The following is a 26,706-nucleotide window of genomic DNA, read 5'->3' as shown; positions in this document are numbered from 1 at the left end:
TCACACTATGTGTGTTATCTTGACATTTATGTACTGTGTATACTGTGTTTATGTCTACTGTTGTCGGTCCGTCCGTGTGCCTGGAAGGCACGGAAAAAGGGCGGAACTGATGTCATCACGCCGGCGTGGGCCTATTATGGAGTTGATGACGTCAGCGGAGTCGCGCGCGATGCCGTGCCTCTGTGATGTCATCCACGTCAGCGCGAAGCTACAAAAAGAATTTCCGAATGTTGCTTGCGCAAGGGGATATTCATAAAGGTGAGGAATCCACAGGCAGATACTGTATCCACCAGAAAAAGCGTTACCGAAGGTAAGTAACTTGTTCTTTAAAGGCAAAGTCAGGAGTATTACAAATACTTAGGTAATGTTAATCAAACCGTTTCAAACTTTAGCAAATTTGAGAGGCATGTAGTGCAATAGGCAAAAATGCAATGCAATCCTATTAAAGGAAAACAGTTATGTACATTTACTGGTAAGTACTCGACTTACACATCCAGTCTTTGGGGGTTTAGAACCACACTGGCCAAGGGTCAAAACAAGGTAGGTCCTGCACCACCAGTGGCACTGGGGAGGGTTGCGGGTAGTGGCAGAGGTCACTGGGCCCAATGTTAGTCAGTAGAGAGTGGGGGCACCCACTAGAGGTGCCGGTTGCAGGTAAGTACCCATGATTTCTTGGCACAGTCTCTGGGGGTCAAAGCAAGCATGGAGGGGGTACAAGGCAGCTCTAACCATACACCACCAGCGGCACAGAGCAGGGTGCAAATCAGTGGCGGGCACCAAATGCAAGCAAATGGGTATCTCGGCCGCACGATGAGGCTGCAGGCTCAGACCAGGAGGCTGTACGAAGTTGACCAACATTTGGCCAGGTAAGTAAAGGTGTTGGACGCCCGGGCACAGTTGGCAGGGTTCCCCAAAGTCAGGGGCAGAAGCGGTGCCTTTAGGTGTCGGATTTTCTTTACCGGAGCTCGTCGCGGTCAGTGGGGTCCAGGAGAGGTCAATCATCGATGGTGTTGAGATCAGGATGGCTGGGGAGACTTCACGAGACCGGTGAGCCACTCTGACTCGGGCGGTGGGCTTCGGGTGCAGAGTAGGCAGGAGACACTGATCGGGCTGTACCCGGAGTTCTTGTAGTTGGATTCTTCTGGACAGGGCTGCTGTCCTTGGGAGATCTGGTCTTTGTTGAAGAATTGCAGTCTTCCTTGGGTTAATGGAAGTTGATGGCCACAGGACAGGTGTAGTAGTCTTCTTCTGAGGTACTTTAAGCTGGAGACAGGCCTGTAGGGCTGGGTCAAGTCAGTAGTCGTCTTCAGGCTTTGCTGCACAGCGTCACCTTCGTCCTTCTTCGTAGGTTGACTGAATCTGATTATCAAGGTTCAGGGGTGCACCGAAATTCTAAATTTAGGTGTGTTACAAGTACTGGCAGATGCTAGCCAATAGGCTACTTGCCTTTAGGGTAACTACAACCTTTGTATGCGCCCTCCCTTTGGGGAGGGGGCATCCCCTAACCTGATTAGCTAAAATCCTTCCATTCAAGTTGGATGACTTCCTAAGGTGGAAGTCCTCTCGGTCCAGGGCACCTTAGTAGTCAGGAGAGGTGTGCCCCATCTTTGCCAGGATAACCCCTAATTTTCTCTCCGACCTTGTTGCCACAAGTGGGGCTTGGTCAAGAGGGTGGGTATCTCCACTAGCTGGCGAGGACCTGGCTAGCATATCAAATGGCAGGAAGCCTTTGAGGCTCACTGCCTTGAATGATGTTCCTGCTTGGGGGTAGGTGTTAAGCACCTCCAGCCTAAGCAGTATTTGCCACTGACCCACAAGATCACAAGGGCTCCTACCGCAGGGGGTCTGAAACGTGTCTGTGTTTGGTAGGCTGGTGCAGACCAGTCAGCTGAACACAAGGGATACCCTCTGAGTGTATTTTGTAATGAATTCAGCACTGGCATTACTGTGGGTTTATTATGCTGAGATGTTTTAGTCCATCATCGTAATGACAAACTCCCAGCCCATATACTCAGTATGGCTTCACTGCACTTATAATGTCTAAGAATGGACATAGACAGAGAAGGGGCATATTGCTCATGCAGCTATGTACTCACCTGTGGTAAAGTGAACCCTGCTTTAGGGTTGTGAGGCATGCTGGAGGAGTGACTTACCTATGCCACAGGCAGTGTTTGTGGGCATGGCACAGAGGGATGTGTGCTGTGTTGTCTCTAAGTTTGATCTGCACCAAAACAGTCTGCAATGATTGGGTATATGTGTTAAGTGAGGGGCCTCTGAGGGCAGCACAATACATTCCTCATCCCTTAGAGACCCTGTCTGTCACAAGGCCCTTGGCACCATGGGTACCTTTAAAAGGGACTTGTATATGGGCCAGAGGACTGCAGCACAGTTTTGGGGAATGAACACAGGCACTGGAAACCTGGTTGACATAGGACCCAACGTACATTCAGTCAAAGTGCATCAGATATCAGGCAAAAAGTTGGGAAGAACCATGCAAAAAGGGTACTTTCCTACAAATGGTAAAATCTAGTGTTGGTCGGCCGTCAAGCTTACCGCTCTATGCATTGGGGGAACACCAACAATCTAATAAAAGTACGGCCTTTCCTAGAGACAATTATGCAGAGAACCTTAACAGACGCCTTCCTAAGGAGTTGGTGGCACATTCACAAGATCGGACTATCTAAGGCCACACGACCGCCAGCCAAACACATCTGCATATCAATCCATTGGAGTTGCTAGCTGTTCATTTAGCGCTCAAAGCCTTCGTTCCCGACCTGATTGGCAAGGAAACAGACCGTATGACTGCCATATAATATCTGCAAAAGCAAGTGGTCACCAGGTCCCGTCAGCCCTCTCATCTAGCTCATACTATCTGGAGGTGGGCTCTCAGATACAACATTAACCTGTTGTCTCCATTACACCTTAATCTATTGAATTTCCCGGGGGTGGACGACTACTTTGCAGAACTTCTTACCAGGAGACACCGGCAAGTCCACGAGTGGGAGCTCTACGCACAAGTCCTCCTCTCATACTTCCAGCTTTGGGATTATCCAGAAAGACCTTTTCACCACAGCAGAAAACACCAAATCCCCAAACTTTGCCTCCAGGTTTCCACACCCACATTCCAGGGGCAAAATACTATGGATGAGTTGGTCTGGGATATTTGCTTAAGCTTTTACAACTCTCCCACTGTTTCTGGTTCGCAATCTTTGGCAAGCATCTCTTACCTTCCTCCTAAGGCTCTCACATGGGCACGACAGCCATGGTTCTCCACACTCCTAGAACTGTCAGTAGTTACCCATGGTGTGCTGCCTATCCGGCAGGACCTTCTTAAGCAGAGCCAAGGAGAAATCAGACATCCAACCCCTAGATCCCTCAACCTTGCAATCTGGCTATTGAAGTCCTAGAGTTTGGTTATTCTAATCTACCATAACCTTGTTTGGACATTTTTTAAGAAGCATGCTGCAAAGTGGAAAATGTTTGTTTACTATTGTCATTCCAAACACTTTGATCCTCTAATAGCTAATGTTCAAGACATTGCATATTTATTTCACTTGCATACCTCCGGTCTAGCTTTTACATTTATGGAGCTACACCCAGCGGCAGTAGTCACATTTCTACAAAACAAACAACACACTCCCCTATTCAGGATTCTAGTCATTAAAGCCTTCCTGGAAGGTCTTAACACTCATTCCTCCTAGGGTGCCACCAACTACCACTTGGAAATTAAATATTGTATTAATAAGATTAATGGACCCTCCATTTGAAACCCTCCACTCCTCCCACCTCCAGGTCTTATCCTGGATGGTAACATTGCTAGTTGCAAACTTTTCACTCTGACGTGTCAGTGAGCTTCAGGCATCAACTTTAGAAGAACCCTTCTTCCATCTAAATAGAGATAGGATGGTACTCCTAAATTTCTTCCAAAGATGGTGTCTCCATTACACCTTAATCTATTGAATTTCCAATTGCAGAAAGGGCTTTTCACACCAAGATTTAAAGAAAAGCCCTCATGCATTATATTGATAAAAGAAAATTATTTAGGAAAACGCAGGTTCGAGGCATGTGGGCTGCCAGAATTCATATCTGTGCATAGATCTCCGCCTAGTGTTGGGTCCGGATGATTGCATGTTGTTGTCCTGGAAGAGTCTTCGAAGTATCACGAGATAGGTGGCTCCTCCCTTGGACTACAGTGCGCATGGGCATCCTCTCCATCCTCAGATTGTTTTTTTCCGCCATTGGGTTCGAATGTACTTTCCTACACTCCAAGTTCGGAATTCTCTAACTTTCTGTAAAGGCCAAAAGGCCTTCGGTTACGTCGGATTGTTTAGCGCTCGGTACCAAGACACTTTGGAAACATCTATTGCACTCGGTCGTCGAATCTGGGCCGTGAGGCCTTCTCGACACCACGTGGACCGACCTTCGATGGAACGAAGTCCATTTAAATACTGCCCGCAGTGCAACTCAAAGTTCTCGCACACGGATAAGCATCCCGTGTGCAACAAATGCTTATCTCCGGATCACAAGGAAGATAGTTGCCTAGCTTGTGCCCAGTTCCGGTCGAAAAAGACTATCCGGAATCGACGGGCAGCGAGGCAAGAAATGCAGAAGTCGGCGCCAGAACCAGACAACATCTTCGACGATGAGGAAGAACTAGGTAGCGCCGAAGAATCGGATCAAGACGAAGAACAATACTCGGAACACGACTCCGAAAATTACTTCGAAGAGGACGAAGAAATCGTCCATCTCGAAGAATACGATCAAGACGACATTGTAGCGGTTTAAGACGACTCCGATACCGACGAGGGGCGAACCGTGAGTACACCGCCCCATATAGACACTACACCAATATCAGAGACTCAGGTCGAGGCATCGCCAGTGGGCCTTAGCCAAGATATACACTTTCGTTCTACAGCCCCGCAGTACCGCCCGGCTAAGAACATATTCGAAAAGTTCTCTGAGACACGTCATACGCGCCGGTTTCATTGAAACCGAAACTAGTCGACAACACCGTATTCGGACCTAATGTCGTCGATCCAAAAGTAGTCGAGCCGAAATCCGTAGTCCCAACACAACCTTCAAGGCCAAAGACCGTTGAGTCGACATCGAAGATCAAACCTGTCGAGTCGAGCTCGAAGCCGAGAGCCGTCGAGTCCACCTCGCGGCCCAAACACATCGATCCGACGCCAAGGCAAAAGCACGTCGAATCAACCTCTAAGCCAAAGCACGTCGATTCGAGCAAACCAGCCTCAAATATCAACAAAGGGAAAAACACCATCGACGAAAGTAAAAGGCCGATGCCCAAGACTAACGTCAAACCAAAAGTGAAACCTACTGTGGACTAAAATAAATCGGTCGAGCCGAAGCCCCACGATCCGAAAAAAGGCATCGAGCCAAAACCACATACACCTAAAGAGACTGTCGAACCAAACAAACCGCTCGGTCCGAAAAAGGTGGTAAAGCCAGCTAAGGACATCCAGCTGACAAAAAGTGTCGAGAAACATCAAAAACGCGTCCAACCACCAAAAGCGGTCGAACCAAGTAAACCTACAGACCCAAAATCTGGCAAACTAAAAGCTACGGCACCAAAGGCAAAGACTGTGGAGGAAGAGCTTATTCACCCAGACCCCTTCACAGAGGACCAGTCAAAGCTGTACATTGACCCAGCAACTGGCAAAGTGACTGTGTATACAAAGAAGAAAAGGCCTCTGCCAATAGCAGACTTTCCTAGAATACCACTCAAAAAGAAACGTAACTGTGCTACCTCTCCTATCCTTTTTGAACCTATCAATCCAGCCATGCCTACAACCCCATATGACCCGGCATCACCTGACTACAACCCAGATGAAGATCAGGATGCAGATGTGGGGTTTGGTTATCCACAAAACCCAACTGGAGACCCCAACCAACAGCCATGGGGTGCAGGAGGAGAACCAGATAATGAGGGGACTCTGCCCATTACAGAACCAGCAGTTTACCCAACTAAACCATCACCCACTGAAGATACAGTGGCCTTTAATTCTTTGCTTGATAGAGCAGCTACCTACCATAACGTAGATATGCACTCTGATGCTATTGAGGAAGACTTTCTCTTTGATGCACTCACAACATCTGAGAGACATGTAAAAGCACTCCCCATGTTAAAGGGCGTCTTAAAACATGCACATGACATGTTTAAAGACACTGCTAGGGCACGGGTCATTAACCCTAGAATTGAAAAGAAATATAGGGCTGCACCTATTGATCCTACATACATAAAAGGCCAGCTACCCCTGGACTCCCTAGTGGTGTCCAACGCACGTAAAAGGGCTAACTCCCAGACTACCGGAGAGGCTGCTCATCCAGACAAAGAGTCAAAAATCTTTGAGGCAAAAATCTTTGAGGCATCAGGCACAAGAGTAGCTCATGGAGAATTGCCAATACACAGGCCCTGCTGGCCAGATATGACAGGGCGCATTATGACAGCTTAGAAGAAATTCTCCAACACCTACCTGACCCTTATAAACAGCAGGCAGATGAACTGATACAGGAAGGGAAACTCCTCAACAATGCCTCAATTAAATGTGCCCTAGACGCGGCTGATACAGCTGGCAGATCTATCAATACAAGCGTAATGCTAAGGCGCCACGCATGGCTTCGCATATCAGGTTTTAAGAATGAGGTCCAATCCACTATTCTTAATCAGCCCATCAACCCAGACTTTTTATTTGGTCCAGCAGTTGACTCAATTCTGGACAAAAGGAAAAAGGATGCGGATACAGCGAAGTCCATGGGAGCTCTCCAGTCCCAACAACACCGGGGCTCCTTTCGTCGCTCCAATTATAGAGGAGGAGCCAGAAGTAATACCTCACAGCAATCCTCCACCTACAAGACTAACACGCAATCCACGTACAACAAAAATACCAACAGGGGTGGATACAGGGGCAATAACACCAAAGGAAGGGGTCGTGGAGGCAATGCAAATAGATCCTCCACTAACACCAAACAGTGACTTCTTGGCACTACCCCCAGACCATATAACACCGGTTGGGGGAAGACTACAACATTTTCTGCCAGTCTGGTTAAATATCACTACAGACAAGTGGGTCAGGCAAATTATCCAACATGGCTATTGCCTCGAACTCACTTCAACACCTCCCAACATACCACCCGTGCACCGTCCTATGTCACAGGAACATATAACAGTACTTCAGAGGTCATCAGTATGCTGCAAAAGGGGGCCATAGAACCAGTCCCATTACAACATCAGGGAACAGGAGTATTCTCCCTATACTTCCTAATTCCAAAGAAGGACGGGTCTCTCAGACCAATATTGGACCTCAGGCCCCTCAACCTGTACATTTTGTCAGAGCATTTTCATATGCTCACTCTCCTGCAAGTCCTACCATTGCTTCGCACGGGAGACTTCCTAGCAACTCTAGACCTCAAAGACGCATACTTTCATATTCCAATACACCCTACTCACAGAAAGTATCTCAGGTTCACCATTCAAGGACAGCACTACCAGTTCAAAGTCCTACCATTTGGTGTCACAACAGCCCCACGAGTCTACACCAAATGTCTAGCTACAGTGGCGGCACATCTCAGAAGGCAAAACATCCATATGTACCCATATCTGGACGATTGGCTAATAAACGCGCCATCGGCCCAGCAGTGTGCCAACCCCATGTCAAAAACCATCCAGCTCCTGCACAGTTTAGGCTTCTCGCTAAACTACCCAAAATCACATCTGCAACCCTCCCATGTACAACAATACCTGGGAGCAACTATAGATACACTGGCAGCAAAAGCATATCCAAACGCAGCACGGATCAATGGAATGCAAACACTGATCCAAAGGTTCAGACCTCAACACTCATTACCAGCTCGAGTGTTTATGCAACTAATAGGCATGATGGCCTAGTGCATATTCATAGTCCCTCATGCCAGGCTACATATGCGTCCGCTCCAAGAGTGCCTAGCAAGGCAGTGGAATCAGGCTCGGGCAATTACAGGACCTAGTGTTGGTGACCAGTCGTGCATACAACTCTCTGCATTGGTGGAATCCACAAAACCTTTGCAAAGGTCGACTGTTCCAAGAGCCTGTCCCACAAATAGTGTTAACCGCGGACGCATCCCTACTAGGGTGGGGAGCCCATGTCCTAAACTACACAGTCCAGGGACTCTGGACTGTACAACAAAAGAAGATGCACATAAACCTGCTGGAGTTGATGGCGATCTTTCTAGCCCTAAAAGCGTTCAAGACACACTTATGCAACAAAACTGTGTTGATCCGACGGACAACATGACAGCTATGTACTATATTCAAAAACAGGGAACAACACACTCACCACAGCTGTCGCACCTAGCTCAAGCAATGTGGAAATGGGCGGCTGGGCCATTCAGAGGAACATGTTTCTCATGGCAGAGCACCTCCCAGGCAAGGACAATCAAGTAGCCGACCTGCTCAGCTCAGCAGGCACAGTCAACAAATGCACGAATGGGAGATTCACCCCAAAGTGCTCCAACCATTCTTCCGGAAGTGGGGACATCCGGAGATAGATCTGTTTGCCACAAGCGAAAACGCAAATTGCCATTACTTTGCCGCCAGGTTCCCATATCCAGAGTCGCAAGGCGACATGGATGAACTGGTCAGGCAAATTCGCGTACGCTTTTCCCCCAGCTCCATTAATACCGCTAGTGGCATGCAAACTACGTCAACTTTCACTGACGCTAATCCTAGTTGCTCCCACATGGGCAGTGGTGCCTCATCAAAGACTGAGACTCGCACCCAATCTCCTAACTCAAAGCCATGGAGAAATCCAACATCCAGATCCGCAACAGCTGAACCTGGCGATCTGGCTCCTGAAATCCTAGAGTTTGGATACCTAAACTTGCCTCCAGACTGTATGAACATTATCAAGGAGGCAAGAAAACCCACTACCAGGGCATGTTATGCAGCTAAGTGGAAATGTTTCGTCATTTACTGCAGTAACAATGATATAAACCCCCTTGATGCTTCAACTCAAAACATCATTTGCTATCTCTTGCACCTACAACGCTGCAATTCAGCATATTCATCCATCAGAATACATTTAGCTGTGTTAGCAGCATATCTTCAAAACAGGCAACACCTTTCACTATTTAGGGTGCCAGCAATTAAGGCGTTTATGGAAGGACTCAAACGCGTAATTCCTCCAAGACACCCACCTTCACCAGTCTGGAATCTGAACATTGTTTTAACCAGACTTATGGGACCACCTTTTGAGCCACTACACTCTTGCGTAATACAATTTCTTACTTGGAAGGTGGCTTTCCTTATTGCCATTACTTCGCTTCGAAGAGTTAGCGAGCTCCAAGCCCTAACTATTCAAGAGCCATTCATCCAAATGCATACAAATAGAGTAGTTCTCAGAACAAACCCTAAATTCATGCCAAAGGTGGTATCCCATTTCCACATAAATCAAACCATCGAACTGCCAGTGTTCTTTCAAAATCCACCGACAGTAGCTGAAAGGGCTTTGCATACTCTAGATGTCAAAAGAGCTCTGCTATACTATATAGACAGAACTAAGGCATTTCGAAAAACAAGTTTGTTGCTTTCTCACCGCAACATAAAGACAACCCTATTTCAAAATCGGGTATAGCCAGATGGATCGTTAAATGCATCCAAATATGTTATTTAAAAGCCAAACTCACCTTAACAGTTCCCCCTAGGGCGCATTCCACACGCAAGCTAGGGGCATCCATGGCTTTCCTGGGTAATATTCCTTTACACAAAATTTGTAAAGCAGCCACATGGACAACCACACATACATTTACAAAACACTATTGTGTAGATGTACATTCAAGACAGCAAGCTGCTGTAGGACAGGCTGTTCTCAAAACTCTTTTCCAGACTGCTGCGACTGACACAGGTAGCCTCCGCTAAGGGAGATACTGCTATACATTCTATGCACAGATATGAATTCATGCCTCGACATGCCTCGAACGGAATATGCTACTTACCAGTATGCATCCGTTCTTAGCATGTAGGGCTGCTGACATTCATATCCGGACCCAACACTAGGCGGCGATCTATGCACAGATATGAATGTTAGCAGCCCTACATACCAAGAACAGATGCATACTGGTAAGTAGCATATTCCTTTTGTTGCAATTTCAAAACCACACAAAGGAAAGTCTGTTTCTAAATCAGGCATTGCACGTTGGATTGGCAATTGTATCCAAACATGCTACGGTAAAATTACTTTACCTATCCCTCCTAGAGCTCACTTCACTCGTACAAAAGGAGCTTCAGTGATCTTCATGTGTAATATACTTATCGCTGACATATATAAAGTAGCTTACATGGTCTACACTTTCGATTTCCAGAACATTACTGTGTAGATGTGCTGGCTCGCCAACTAGCCAATGTAGGAATAAGCAGTTCTACATACACTATTTCACACAATTGCAACCCCCACGTTAGCCACCGGTTAGGAAGAAAGACTACTTTACATTCTATTCTAAGCATGTGTATCTACAGCCACATATCCCTTTGAACGGAAATGTTTACTTACCCAGTAAGCATCTGTTTGTAGCATGCAGTGTTGTAGATTCACATGCACCCATCCTCCTCCCCAAACACCTGCATTTGTTGCAGTTACTTTTATAAATTATCACAAATTCATTTAGCTTGGGCATCTCACTACCTACGCTATATTTCACATTCCATCTTCACCCGACTTGCAGTAAAACAATCTAACATTGGAGACGGTGGCCATGCGCAATACCAGCAAGAGGATGACTCGCTCTTCCTTGTGACTCATAAGTCTTTCTCCAAAGAAAAACAACTTGCAAGCATTTGAGATGGCAGGGTTATGCTAAGCATGTAATCTACAGCACTACATGATACAAACAGATGCTTACTGGGTAAGTAACATTTTCCTTGCTCAATATGGCCTAGTCACATTTGAGGCAGACTTGCACATTTTTTATGCATTAAACACATTGTCTGACTAATTATGCTTCTAATGGAAATTCAATCTTGATGTACAGGAGGGGAAATACAAACAGGCCTCTCTGCAATATAAGAAGATAGTATCCTGGCTAGAGAACGAATCTGGTCTTACTGGAGAGAATGAAGCAAATGCCAAAGCCCTGACTCTTGCTGCCTTCCTCAATCTGGCCATGTGTTATTTGAAAACAAAGGAGTATTTGCAAGCTTTGGAAAACTGCAACAAGGTACAATGTTTTTGTGTGTAAAGTCTCTACTTGGCCTATACCTTAATAGCAAAATGTTTGCTTTTTACGGTCTTGCCTGTGCAACACTTGTATGCATGTATTATCTTTTGCATTACTAAATGTATAATGAGCACGGTCTTTTCTAGTAATTTATTAGGGGTGACTTGACGAATTGAGAAGATTCAAGCATATGTTTTATTTTTGTTGTATGTTATTTACACGTTTATATCTTCTAAAGGAGCAACACAATAGTAAATGGTTGCAATAAATATATTTTGTTGTGATGTTTTGCTGAAATGCACTAGTATTTCATTAGGTTGATGGAGAGTGGTCTACATTACAACAAAAATCTTCATCGTTGTACTCAGATTTATTGACCTCTATAGAAAGTTAGAATAAGCCTTGCAGGGATTCAAACACATTTCCTCCAGTTTACAGGTACATCTTTCAAAAAGTTGTGGAACTCGCCCTATTGCAATTATTCAAATCTTGCAGCCACATTACATTTATATGATATGATTAACCTTGAGGTATGCAAATTTCACTATCTGCAGTTTAAGCCTTAATACATTCTTATAACTGGATTCATTGAGATGGCTCATTGGATTACTAGTGTTCCTTCTTCAATTATATTGTTGTAGACAGCTTAGCATTACGTTAAAATTGATAACTGGGCCCACCGGGTGGGGGTTGCCGCGAAGTGGCAAGGCACCGCCACATGACTTCCAGCTAAAGGAACTGATTAAAAAGGCAAGAGGCTCACACCCTACAAAATTCCGCGATAACGCACCAACATTTTTTCAAGACCTGTCGGCTAGCACCCTGTTCAGACGACATGAATTATATGTGATGAAGTATATGTGATGGTATAACAGCTGGCTTAACACGCCCTCTAGAGTTTAGCCCGAAGACTGCTCGTATCCATGCTACTAGGATAGCTGGTCTAAAAAGGTTGACTTACAACCAATCATCAATAAGGGTTGTTTGGACTGATACAAAGTGCTCACTAGAATAGTGAACATTATATATCAGGCCAACTTCTCACAGTGAAACGCATTTCCGCATTGGAATATAAATGTGATTTATAAGCAATCGGCCTGGTTTCTCCTTCATTTAATATTACCTGTGTAACCACTAGAATCCTCCATTTTGCGGATCGCTATATTTAAATTAGTAGTGTTAACGTGAGTATATAAGAGTTTAGACTTGAGCAAATCTGTGAGCATCAGTATTTTCAGTAATCCAATGTTTATTAGAAAAATTTAGACAAATTAAATCGTATAACGGTTTAACCTGTTGTGCATAATCTGATACTCATGTTCTACCAAAGTTAAGAAATCTTAAAAGCGATTGAAGCTTTTTCAAGATATTTGGTATTAGCAAGAGAGCACATTTCTTTGAGAAATGTGGTTATAGGCTTTTGCCTTCATTTGATAATTTGTATCCCAAGAACAGGACACTGAGAGAGGCAATTTTAGAAACGCATGGTCAGCGAATCCAAAAATAATACAATCCACTCTGGCCAAATGTGTGTTGAAATCATGATCTGTTGAGTCGATTTCTTGTCAAATTGATGCTACCTGGACAGCAAACAGACCTGGCCTGTTCTTATACCCTTTGGGAGCCTTTGGGAGCCTACAGAATCTTCATTGGGCTTCTATCGCTGAGAATGTGTTCAAATTGCAGCCTTTAGGTCAGTGGTCTCCAAACCGATCCTGGAGGACCGGATCCATGCCAGATATTTTGGATATCCCCATTGAGATGCATGTAGTTATTTTAAAAATCTGGCATGGATCCGGCCCTCCATGACCGGTTTGGAGACCCCTGCTTTAGGTGCTATTTTTTGATAGAAAAAGCCATTAGAAGTGTCAATTGACGTTTATTTTTTGTGAACAAAGTGTGTATTAAGCCAGTTCCCTAACTGTGGGCTGGACCTTTTACGTTTCACATAATGTTAGTTTTTATCTGAACCCGCCTGATTGTGATATAATTCTGGGGCTTGCACAAAAGCCTATTCTGCAGCATATGCTGCTTTAACTTTCTTTGAACAAGAACGGAAAAGGAAGGTATTGTTATATCCTCGTGTTAAAATACTAGGAGTTAAGAGGGATTTTTAGGACTAGGTAGCCCTCCACTCATTCAATCACAAATCACAGAAACCTAGTCCCAAAGGCAATAATTATTATAAATCTATGGGCATACTTGGATTTGTCAACAGATCATTCCAATGGCTCTCCTAAAAATAGAAGTAGGTGTCATGCTCAAGATACTTGCCAAAAAAAGGTAATAAAAGTAGCCACTCTCTGATAAGTCTAACACTAGACAACACAGTACAAACATTCACTAGAAATGTTATGTTATATGTTGAATGTTGTTAGTCCTTGTCACATATAAGTTTGTGTACACTGCACCATTCACTGTCTCTTTACTTTTGGGAGTCGGACACGTTTGCGTTAAGCTAGTTGACACCGATGATGAGAACAGGGCTAACCTGGTGAGTACCAACCAGGAGCCCCATTGGTGGTGCGCCCGTGAGGTGTCTTCTAGCTATTCACACATTTTTTCAAATGTTGTCTTTCTAGTGAATGTTTGTACTGTGTTGTCTAGTGTTAGACTTATCAGAGAGTGGCTACTTTTATTACCTTTTTTTGGCAAGTATCTTGAGCATGACACCTACTTCTATTTTTAGGAGAGCCATTGGAATGATCTGTTGACAAATCCAAGTATGCCCATAGATTTATAATAATTATTGCCTTTGGGACTAGGTTTCTGTGATTTGTGATTGTTATATCCTCCCCTGGTGAAAGGTTTCTAGCAAACTCCGATGGCTTATAAGTTTCAGCCAAGAAAATATTCATTAGTTACATTTTGCCAGAATATTTAATAGTGTGCGGTATGTCCCCTCAATATGTATATCCAAAACATAAAGTCTGTCAGGAGGGCTTAGCCGCTGATATGGAGTTTCCACCGGTATGTAGTCATTAGTCAGTCTTGCTACCAGAAACTCCTGAAGAGTATGAACGATTGTGACCTCTTCTGCGCTATCGAAGAATTCTGGCCGGTGTCTTGTCCTGAAGAAGCGCTGTGAGTGTTTGTGACATATTTAGCAGGAATTCCTGCCACTTATTTTTTTTAAAGTGTGCTTTTTGTTGCAGAAGTTTCTCTAACTTTGTGTAGAGGTCATAAAAATGCTCAGGCTGTTTTCACTTTCATATACTCCTGTCTGCGATCGCCTCACCCCCCTTTCTCTGACCACTTGTCTGTAGAGTTCTGAAAGGAATGAGAAGGACGCATATCAAAATACAGATACCCATCAAGTTGTTTAATTGAATCCCGGTTCACTAAATTGTAATGTTTGTTCTAAGACTCCGGTTGCTGAGATCCAGTTAGTATTTTACTCTTAGCCCTGTTTTTACTTTTATCCCAGCATATTTTAGAAGACACTGGTATTTGCTTGGCATTATCAGCATCAGATTTGCCTTTAAGTTTGTGGCTTACTAGGCCCGGTTCTCAAACTATCATAACCTATATAGAAGGATAGGTTTCAGAAATTATTTTAGGTAGCTTGCGTTCCTGAGCCGCTACAGTAACTAATTCAAGCCATTGCTGTATCACAAAAGAAGAAGCCTCTTGCCCCAGTATTGGAACTTTCATAGATTCCCATGCTTTTGTATCATTCCCCGTCGTCGGAATCGGAGTCTTGGTAACAAAAATACCATAGCAGTAGGTACAAAAGAGAAAGAAAGGCCTAGGCCTCATTCCCTTTTGTAGCATATCACCCTCTTTTTGTAAAAGAGACCAAACTTCGGCATCAGCCAATCAGAAGTGCCTCACCCCTTAGAACCCTCCTGAAGGAACCTCGGAGCCTCAGAGTTTCTACCACACGTTGTGCTTAGGGGGTCTCCTTTGAGCTCTGCTCAACTTCTACTCTTCAAAGAGTTTCTTCAAGTTTTTTTTAAGATTCTTTTCAGATTCACTTCAGATTGTTAGCTGCCTTCCAGGATGTCTGACAAGGAAAGGAAGAAGGCCCTTTTCAAGCCATGTTCCACTTGTGGCAAGAAAAGGCTTTTCATTGAGGATAAGCATAAGGACTGCATCTATTGCCTCTATCCTGACCACAAGGCTTCAGACTGTAAGATCTGTCGCACCTTTTCAACCAAGACCCTCCGGGACCGTGAGGGTAGGCTTCTGACATGGCTCCAGAAGTTGAAATCCAGGAAGGATACTGTCTCCAGTGACGGTGAGGATACGGCATCGGCATCTTCTTCAAGAAGGTCAGTGAAAAGGGGTAGTGGTTCCCCTTCTTCTTCTGTGATGCGTCCTTCTAAGGCCTCTAAAAAGACCCCCAGTGAGTCTGAGAGCCAGGGTCCAAGCAAATCTCCTCACCGAGGTGAAAAGGAGAGGGTAGGACCATCTACGCCTTCCAAGGGTGAGAAGACTGACCCAGCCTTCAAGAAACCCTCTTCCCAGTCTTCTGAGAGGAGTTCCAAGTCCTTGGCGTCGACGGCAGAGTTTCCGTCGAAGAAGAAATTGAAGACTAAATTAAAATTGGTTTTGTCGACTAGCTCATTGACTGGGGATTCGTCGACGAAGGGATCGTCGTCTAAGAAGGAAGCGCCGACGGCAGGTTCATCAGCGTCGACGGGTGGTTTGACGACGACTAAGGCGTCGACGAGTACCACAGCATCGATGACGAGAGTGACAGCGTCGTCGACAATAATGATGTCGACTACGACTGTGTCGACGAGAGCATAGACGACTTTGACGACAACAGCTGGATCGTCGACATGTGTGCAACCATCGTCGACTGAACCGTCGACGATATTGTCATCTGAAAAAAGGATTACAATTTCAGTGACTAGAATAACGCCGGAGATTACATCTCCTAGGAGAATGACTCCCTTGCCACCAGCTTTGCTCTTTGAGGAAGGGGAGTCGGATGAGGGTGACCAGGACTCATATAGCTATGCCAATAGTCCCTCTCAACTTCTGGTCAAATGTCAAGAGACGGACTCTGAAGGGGGATATCACCAGGAGGATGGTGGACATCATCAGGCGGCCCAGTCACAACGTTATTCTGGGCAGGATATGGTTACATTACCATCTTCATTCCTACCTGCATAAGATGCTACAGGACTACACATCTAAGGCTATTGGGCCAATTCTGGTTCCGGCAGCGCCTCCAACGCCTGTCTTTGTTTCTGCCTCAACGGCTACTCCTCAATTACCTGCTCAGGTGTCCCCTCAGCCATCTTTTCCGCAAGATCCTTCCAGGCCGGCAGATGCCCATAATAATTCCTCGGATGAGGATCAAAATTTGGATCATGACTCTGTACATACGACTGAATGGGATGAATACATCATTCCGGATCTTTATCTCCAGTTCCGGATCCAGTAGATTCTCCGCCAGCGGACATAGGAGGTTTCCATCAGCTGATAGAAAGAGCAGCTGGCAGGTTCAAATTGGCCATGCCTGCGGTGACCACGGATTGTTTCTTGTACGACTTCAAGGAACCCTTCAGGAAGACAACAAGGTCTATACCTATAGTAGATCATCTGTGGAAGGAAGGCCTGAAGGCTATGAAGAACCCAGCGACGGTGGTCCCTGTGATACCGCGTCTGGATAAGAAATACAGAGCACCTGACGATGGGCCGGCGGCCTTAACGGACCATCCCAAACCAGACTCAGTTATTTCGCAAGCAGCGCAGAGGAAATCCCGCAACCCCTCTGCTCTCTTAACAACTCCTCTGGACAAAGAAGGGCGCAGATTGGATAATGCTGGGAAAAGACTCTCGTCGATGGCGAGTCTTCCGGTGCGAGCTGCCAATGCCCTGGCGATATTGGGTAGATATGACCGCCAACTTTGGTGTGATGTTGCTCCGTTCCTGGACCAGCTACCTCCAGAATCAACAGCAGAGGCAAAAAAGATCTTGCAGGAGGGAGAGGCGACGTCAATGGAGATCATTGACTCTGCCATGGAAATTGCAACGACAGTGTTTCATTCCTTGGCTGGGGCGGCAGTCCTCCGTCGCCAGGAGTGGCTGAAGGCTACCTGGTTTCGACCGGAGATTCAAAACAAAGTCCTGGATCTTCCCTTTGATGGGGAAGCATTATTTGGAAAGCTAATCGATGACACTCTTCAGGAGATAAAAAAGGACACGGAAACTGCCGGATCCTTGGGTACCTTTCAATACCGCAAGTCTCCTTTTAAGGGTTCCAGAGGCAGAGGTAATAACTTCAGGGGATCCTATCAACAGCAGCATTATTCATCCACGGGCTCAGGTTCCCAGCAGTATCGCCAGCCTTATCAACAGAGACAAGGCCAATCTTCTAACTACTCCAGGCCTTACAATAAGGGGAAACACGCTAGCCGAGGACGGGATTTGTCCAAGCTCCAATAGCGGCCTCCTGGCTCTTCGTACTGGACCTTCCTCCAAGAAGTCATCAGTTGGAGGCAGGGTAACCAAATACCTTCAGAACTGGTCCAAAATAACATCGGACCGTTGGGTGCTCAACATCATTCGGAAAGGACATACCTTGGAATTTACGCAAGTCCCTCCACCCAAGCCCCCGGCAGCCATTCCATCGAACCACCTGCGGCTCGAAGTCCCAACAGATGCTCTGGAAGGGAGCGATAGAGCCGGTCCCCTCCAATCAAAATGGACAAGGATTCTATTCCAGGTTCTTCCTGATAAAGAAGACGCTGGAGAAATGGCGCCCCATTTTAGATCTCAGGGAGCTCAACACCTATCTCATCTCCCTGTCCTTCCGGATGGTCTCTCTCCAAGACATCCTGCGGCTCATCAGTCCGGGGGATTTCATGGCCACACTCTATCTCGAGGACGTGTACTTCCATGTCCCGATTCACCCAGCACACAGAAGGTTTCTACGATTCACAGTAGCCAAGAGTCACTTTCAATTCAGGGTTTTACCCTTTGGTCTTCGCTCAGCCCCGAGGATTTTCACAAAGGTGCTGGCGCCTGTAGCGGCATTACAACGAAGAAACCATTTTCAAGTCTTCCCCTACCTGGACGATTGGTTGCTGAAGGCCCCGTCCAGGGACGCAGCGCGGTACGCTGTTCGGGCCTGTACAAACTTGTTTCAAAATCTGGGACTCACTTTAAAGAAGGAAAAGTCATCTCTAGTCCCGTCCAGAAAAGCGCAATTCTTGGGAGCCATCCTGGATTCAAAGCTCTCGAAAGCCTTTCAGACCCTGGAAAGGAGGGAGAAACTACAAGCCTTGGCTCGGGACTTACAAGAAAGAAGGTGTCTTTCAGTACGCCGCTACAAATCTCTGCTGGGGGTAATTTCATCATGTATTCCCCTGATTCCTCACTGCAGACTGAGGATGCGTCCTCTACAGGAGCAACTAGACAACCAATGGAAACCGGTTCACGGATCGTTCGAGGACAAGGTGACCGTCACTCCAATGATGAGGGAAGCGGCCTTAAGGTGGGCAGATCAAGACAACTTGTCCCAAGGTCTATCCTTCGTAAACGACCCGTCTCCTCAAGTAGTAACAAAGGACGCGTCATTGGAGGGTTGGGGAGCAGTGATGCAAGACCTATATGTCAGCGGTCATTGGTCTCCTCAGGAGCAATGGCTCCACATTAACCTTTTGGAGCTAAGAGCAATAAGACTGTCTCTGCAAGCTTTTCTTCCCCACTTAGGAGGTTCGCAAGTGCTTATCAGGACGGACAACAGCACGGCCATGCACTACGTGAACAAGGAAGGAGGAACCAGATCTCGTCCGTTGTCGCAGGAAGCTCAACAGATCTGGGAATGGGCGATCCTTCAGGGAATATCGCTAAAGGCGGAACACTTGCCAGGAGATCTAAACGAGAACGCCGACAGACTGAGCAGGTCATCCTCAGTCAGCCACGAGTAGGAATTGAACCAGCGAGTTCTGAAAGAGGTCTTCAGCCAGTGGGGCAGACCGGAGGTGGATCTCTTTGCCACACCGACCAACAAGAAATGCCGGTCTTACGCAAGAAGATTTCACCACCGAGGGTCACTGGGGAATGTGCTTTCGATAGCCTGGTCAAGGACATTTGTCTACGCCTTTCACCCCATCCCTCTGATCCCGCGGCTCATCAGGAAGATCAAAGTGGAGCCGTGCAGGATGATCTTGATAGCCCCTGCTTGGCCGAGACAGTTCTGGTACACTGAACTCCATCTGTTGTCGCAAGTTCCTCCTCTTCCTTTGAGGATTATACCAGATCTCCTCACAATATCCAAAGGACAAGTTTGGCACCCAGATCCACAGTCATTACACCTGACTGCATGGCTCCTGAGCAGCGAGAGTTTATGAATCTCCCCATCTCATGCGAAATTGAGGAGGTCCTCTCCCAGGCAAGGGCTCCTTCAACGAACAGGACTTACCGTCTTAAATGGAAAAGATTTTGTTTCTGGTGTAGGAGAGAAAAGATTGACCCCTTTGCTTCCAAGCCTCATCAGTTCCTACCTTATCTGCTGTCCCTGGCTAAGTCGGGACTAGCCCATTCGTCAATTAAGGTTCATTTGGCAGCCATTTCGAGATACAGAAGGTCTTGCTTGTGGTCTTCCAGGATTGTCAAACAGTTTCTTAAAGGCTTGTTCAGAGTCTATCACCTGTGAGGCCTCCGCCTCCTACTTGGCATCTAAATCTAGTCCATTCTCAGCTCATGAAAGGCCCATTCGAACCAATTCATCGTTCTGACATGAAGTTCCTTTCATGGAAATTGGCTCTCCTCCTCGCTCTCACATCGGCTAGACGTGTTGGAGAGTTGCAGGCCTTTACTATCCAGGAGCCTTACCTACAATTTAAAAGGAACACTGTAATCTTGAGAACTAACCCTAGGTTTATGCCCAAGGTACCCTCGGACTTACACTTGAACGAGCCGGTTTTCTTAAAGCAGTCTTTCCTCAACCGGCTACACCAGCGGAAAAGACACTGCATTCTTTGGATGTACAACGGTGCTTGAAATTCTACTTGGAACATACTAAGGGATTTCGGAAATCCCTCAATAGCTTGTTGCCTTTGTGGGTCCTAGCAAAGGCCTCCCGCTATCCAAACAGGGGATATCAAGATGGATCACAAGTGCCATTCTGCATTGCTACACTGCGGCAGGAAAACCTCTGACTGGCAGGATTCGTGCACATTCCACAAGATCTGTGGCATCTTCAACGGCCCTCTTTGCGGGGGCACAGATTAAAGACATTTGCAGAGCTGCTACCTGGAGCAGCGTTCACACCTTTACTAAGCATTACTGCTTGGAGTCCTTACAACAAGAGGATGTGGCAGTGGGCCAGGCTGTCCTGAGGAACCTCTTCCAATAATTGGTGAAACTCGTAATTGTCCCGCAGGTGAAAAAAGCCAACTGGCGCGGCAGGAGTTTTACTGTCAATGCGGCCAAATCTTAAAACGCCTTACCACTAGCCCTTAGAAACATGTCCAATCTTTTGCCTTTTAGGAAAGCACTAAAACATCGCTGTTTTCGAACTGATCCGTTGTCTTTTCCTTTCCCTCCCAGCCCTCAGCAGGTCTTCACATAGCGCCGGGACACCTTCGGGTAGCAGTTTGCGCTCTATAAGCATAACTAACATTAACATTAAGCTCTGCAACAGTGGCCTCGACCGCTACTGTGGAACTGCGCTGGTCCGCTAAAGCTCTAGAGCTTTTGAAGTTTTTGCTTGAATATGTTTTTAAGTCCTGAAATAGAAAAAAAAGCTTTCGGTGGGGAAGGGGAAGTGAGGAGGAAATCTAAAATTCTATCCTGCGCTGAGGAATTGCTGGTTGGGTACTTTTTTCAGTAGGTCTTTTGCTCCTGAGCCAATATTAAGACATTTCCTGGTGCCCAGGCAACCACAGGAGTAAACCCCTAGGCTTCCAAGGACCTCCGGGGATTGGACTGATGCATAGAGACTCTCACGGTGTCAGGCAGAGGCCACCATTAAAGTCCAATCCATGTTGCAATTCAGTCGCGCCCGGCATGAATCGCCGGTGGTGGGGAACGGTGGGGTTAATTTTAAGAAGAAAATATATAACTTACCTTCGCCTCCGGTCCCGAGGTTGCGGCTCCTCTCTGCTCCTCACAGGAAGCAAGCAGCCTCCCTCTCCTCCCCTAAGCCAATCACAATGCTGCAATGGCAGTGTTGTGATTGGCTGGGATGATGACCGAACAGGCATCTATGGGGAGGCAGTTTTCTCCATGATGGTGAAAAGGACAGAGTGCGTATAACTGGTTTGTTTGGCCCTGGGGCCGACCAACAGTCCGTGTCCATAACAGTGGGCAAGCCAATCCTCCCCTGCCTGTGCAGGACCAATTGCCCCCAACCAAAACCTTCTGCTTTCTCGCAGTGAGAAGCAGAATTATAAAATTGTATTCATGATACCATTTTATGTTTCTGCTTCTCGCACTGTGAGAAAGGATGGGGTGACGCTCCTCCGCCCACGTGGAGGAGCCGCCCCTGTTACAATTGCTATTGGTCTACTGTGAATTGTAGGGAAAAGACCTGTTGCAGAATTGTGTGCCCCTGTAGCTGCAAAGGAGTTCACCTGGCTGACCTTTCAGGTCCACTTGTTTGTTCTGGGTACAAAGGGGCGCAGTTCAGTCTTTTAGAGCTCCTCACAGGTCACAGACTGCATGACCATTCCTCTTTTCTTCCCCAGGTCCAGAAAGTGTACCGGAGAAGACTGGGTTAGGATCCAGCTTTGTAGATTCCATTAGTCTGTGAGTGGGGAAGACTCTTTTGCCCACTCTAACCAATGGAGGAAATGTTACTGGGGGCAACCCTACCAGCTTTTATTGCTGCAGTTCCTGTTTGTTTTACGGCAAACAATACCACAGTGCCCCTCATCTTCAAAATCCAAGCTGGGAAACCCTTCTCTCCTTGCATCGAGCCTGTGTGCCCAATCAAAGCTGTGGCTGGGATAATAAGCAGTCCTTTCCTGTTGTCACCCAAAATCAATTCCATCTCCATATACATGGGTGTCAAATCTAGCTCAGTTTCGGGGGGATTGATCTAGCCCACTGGGGTTTTATATGTCCATACATAGTGCATCATCAGTATAGTAAGACGGAAGCAGCCTACCCCATTCCCAGTTATCACTAATTTCTTCTTAGACTGGTTCAGACTCAGAGGAAAATAACCCAATGGCATTGAGGAAAAGGTCTCGATTCAGATTCAGTTAGAACTGGTTGTGCTTATGTGATCTCTTGGCACCAAATCAGTCTCAATCAGGCCCATTTCAGGGCTGGATCTATCAGCAAAAGTACTTGTGCTGATATGAAAGGAACCGTGGTGGACCTACCTGCCAGTGAGCAGATGTTTACTAGAATCAACGTGGATCATGTAAACCGATCTAGATTAGACAGACTGCTGCAGGGGCAGATTAATCAGCAGTAGTATAACTGGAGACCCGAGCGGTTTCTTTAGGCCCTTAAGGAGGGCCAGATGGAGCGGGAGTACACTGAAAACCTGCATCACGGCCTCTCTGAAGTCCTTCAGATGCTGCTGGTTTGATGACGGCCCATGGAACTCTGCCAAACAGGGACCAGGGGTGCAGCCTCTATCTTGATGTCCTTGTGCTTTCTCTCCTGACTTTGACTGGCAAGACTGGGATGGGTCCTGCTTCACATTTCATGCTTATATTCGGAAAAAGACTTTGAGTGGGAATATTCCCGAGAACAAGTACACAACTGGGCCTGCGACCTGGAGCACAGCTGTGACCTGCACTTTGACCGCCACCTCTTTTTCTGCTCCGTGATGTAGAGTTTCACCTCTGTCACAGATAGTCCTCCAGTCCTGCATTGCGCCAAAACATCAGTAGCTGACCTCATACAGGTTTGTGACCAAATTCGGGTTCCTGTATTCTCGGTACAGCTTCAGACTTGTAGTTTTCAGTAGGTACATGGTTTTCTGGCATACTATGAAACAATTTAAGACTCGTCGGAAGACTTACATGGGAACAGAGATTCGGATCAGTAGCGAAAGCCATGGAAAGAAAGGAAATGGCATCAGAACGCAGGGATGGTGCCAGATACGGCTCTATTCCCTCACTTTCACGGTGGTACAGAGCATTGCAGAGCCATATACCATATCAAGCGCTGCTAGAAAAAATCTCCAGTCTGACACTTGGGGGTATTCTAAAAGGGAAGAACCTGCAGTTAGAAGTATCCATCAGAAAGGACTTTTTGTGAAATATTCTCTCAATTGTGCACTGCGGCACAGGGACATTTTTATTTTTCAGGCAAAAAGATGATTGCTAATAAGAGTTCTTACATGATTATGTGGCCTGGTGGAAGCCCACTTGCCTGAAATATCTAGGAGTGCATGTTTACCACACAGCGGCAGACATGCTGGAAGGCAATGTAGGTCGTGGCATACGAGCACTAAAGGGAAGCATGGCCTTTTGGGCCACCCTCCTCTTGTCAGTAACAGGCCGGATAGCCCTATTAAAAATGATAGCCCTCCCGCGCTTCCTGTATTACTTTCGAACACTGCCAATATGGATACCGGGCTCAACCTTCAAGCTGTTGAAATCGCTGGGGGTGGCCTTCCTCTGGGGATCGGGTAGGCGTAGAATTGCCTGGGCGTCGCTGGTCCGGCCCAAAGCTGAAGGAGGCCTAGCAATCCCGGACTTCGAACTATACTATCTGGCATCCCAGCTGCAGTTTTTCACACAGGCAGTAGCGAGGGAATTCAGGGGACCGGAACAACAAAGAGGTAGGGAAATACCACGCCATATCCTATCATTCATAACATTACAGCAGAGGCTGGGCGTTAAAGATCTCACACTGGAAGAGAGAACGATCAGACTCTGCTGGAACCGACCCCAGCGCAGAGCGGGAGTCCTACACCCATACGCACCTGAGATACCACGGGGAATGATAACAGCATTGCCTCACGGCGGGGACTGGTCACCGTTGCAGGCCTGGGAGGAGGCGGGGCTCCAAGTACTGGGAGACCTGTATGAAGATGGAACCCTGTTGCCCTACCGAACGCTACAGGAAAGATTTGATCTACCCAGAGGGGGTTATTTGTTACACGCAGCTTTGACGGGGGCGATACAAAAACACTGGCGGGAGGGGATCGTGGAGCCCAAGACTACGATGGCCTGCCAATACACAATGATGGCGGCTGGAACCTTCAAAGCGGTCACATGCCTCTACTCGAGAATACTTAACGAAGGATTAACTCCCCTAGACACACTGAAAGGGAAGTGGGAAGTTGACATAGGGAAAACAATCCCTGAAGCCGCCTGGACTTAAATAGTACGGAGAGCGTGGAAGAGCTCGCGAAATGCGAGATTCCAATTAATGCATTTTTACATCCTGCACAGAGCATATATGACGCCTTGTAAGATCTGTAAATACTTTGAAGTTGAGGATGCGGCATGTCCGAGGTGTTCACGGGCCGGAGTCGAATTAGGACACATGCTGTGGTCTTGCCCAATAATAGGAACCGGGTCAGACTGATTTGCATATAGCCATGTCTGAACTGGGGTGGCAGAGTGGGCTAAAGAACGGTGATGGATTAAACCCAGATCTTTTGACTGGGTGTGAGTGTTTGATTGGTTCAGATGCTCCGTCCATTACCACCCCCTTTTGTACCGCAATAATAGGAACCTACTGGAGGGATGTGGGAGACACACTGAATGAGATAACGGAGAGACAATTAACGTTTGACATGGCCACTAGCGTCCTACACTGGTTTCCCCACACACACAAAAACAAAATAACATGCAAATTCATAGACATGGGGCTCATACTAGCGAAAAGGGAAATCACGAGGCATTGGAAAGCGACAATGGGCCCTAACAGCATGAGATGGAGAAAGGAGCTTGCTAAGTGGGCGACTGGTGAGAGCGCGCTATGATTCCAACAAGCGCGAAGGCGAGGGAGTGACAAAGTGTTAGACACAGCATCGGCGTGGGAAGCACTAGTGCAGGCATTACGGGAGTACAAGACACAGGATGACTAGATGGGGTTTGACACAGGAAAGGGAGGCCTCCTAGCACGCCAGGATCATCATGACTGCTACTACACAGTGGAATCCTGAACTCAACTGATCTGAGGGGTCATTACAGCAGACGCATCGGTGGCGAGGGTTGGGAGGGGGAGGGGGGATAACAGTTTGTCCAGAGAGGGAATTGTGGGCAAACTGCCTGGCTTTGTTGGTTTTATTGGGGATAATGCCTGAATAACGGTTGACATACGAATAGGCTATAAGGAGAGCGTTAGATGGGAGATCCGGCCAGAGGAACGATAGCATAGGTTGGATCGTCGTATATCTGTTTGTGTTGTACAAAGACCAATAAAACTATGTTTAAAAAAAGATTGTGGCCTGGTTAAAAATAAAAATTGTTTCCAGTTTTTTTCCCCTGCAAATTAAATGGTACTTTTCCTTTTTTGATGTAGTAAGTTCTATTCTCAATGTTTAAATGGGGTTGGGTGGGGTCATACATTAACGTTTTATTATTAAGGTGGTGTGTTTTTGGCTTATGTAGATGTTGAATGAATACTCTGGTGCAGTCCAGAAGTAAACAGAGGAAGTAAAGGGCCAAGAGTACAGAAGACAGTGAATCGAGTCAGAAAATATTGTTGCTCTCCCACTTAGATATTCATGTTTGAACACAAGACAAAGAATGATGTGCTGTTCTTGTATGATTGCGGTATTAGGGGTAAGAATGCTTCCTCTCAAGTCCCTTTGTACTTTTAATTCCTAGGCACTTGAACAGGACAAGAACAACGAAAAGGCACTGTTCAGACGAGGTGAGGCCTATCTCGGCATGAACGAATATGACTCTGCAAAGGAAGATTTCCACAAAGTTCTTGATCTATATCCAAGCAACAAGGCAGCAAAAGCACAGCTGGCTGTTTGTCAGCAAAAAATACGACAGCAGCATGAACTGGATAAGAAGACCTACGCCAACATGTTCCAGAGGTTTGCAGAGAGGGATGCCAAAGTAAGTGTTCAGCTCTGCTATCTGCAAAGTCGTGGTGACTACTGTGCAGCTTGCAGAATCTAGCATGCCAGCTTCCAGGCTACTCTACAGAAGGCCCACGGGCAAACATTTAAAAGCTCTAATTCTCACAGTCTTGTTTCCCAAAAGTGTTGTTCTCTTCAAATATGAAAAAATATGAGGCTGACACAAATTCATAACGGCTAGGGCATCTGGCACCCATTAATTTGCAGGAAAGGTGCCAAGATGAAGGCAAAACCTTTTTATTGCTTTCGTCTTTGCCTCCGTTTAGCTTGCACACCCTTAAAGTCTGACAATACACCACTTTGCTCTTCAACATGTCCTTAACTTTATCCTATTCTAGCAGCATCATTAAAACAATCTGTGACCCTGTATACTAGGACACCCTCCTTTAACTCTCGCCCTATCACCCCATTTTTAGTTTTCTTTCTAGTTGGCCTTCACTTTCCGAACCACAATATACTTTATTTTATTAAGGGATTAGAAGTACCTTTTATTTGTAATAGCGCCAAAGACACGTGCGAAGGATATC

General features: G+C 46.4%; 1 protein-coding gene across 1 annotated transcript in view; it reads left to right on the top strand.

The window, feature by feature from the left end:
- FKBP4 (FKBP prolyl isomerase 4) overlaps nt 1-26,706 on the top strand; it is a 242,218-nt gene that overhangs the window by 158,005 nt on the left and 57,507 nt on the right. Inside the window, exons 8-9 of the mRNA XM_086952821.1 lie at nt 11,020-11,205; nt 25,917-26,156. Coding sequence (XP_086808947.1) covers nt 11,020-11,205; nt 25,917-26,156 — 426 coding nt within the window. The remainder of the gene's footprint in view (nt 1-11,019; nt 11,206-25,916; nt 26,157-26,706) is intronic.

This window comes from Lissotriton vulgaris, chromosome 1_2 (genome assembly GCF_964263255.1).
Source record: "Lissotriton vulgaris chromosome 1_2, aLisVul1.2, whole genome shotgun sequence".
NCBI lineage: Eukaryota > Metazoa > Chordata > Amphibia > Caudata > Salamandridae > Lissotriton > Lissotriton vulgaris.
The sequence above is the reverse complement of the archived record's forward strand: the minus strand, read 5'-3'. Positions and strand labels throughout refer to the sequence as shown.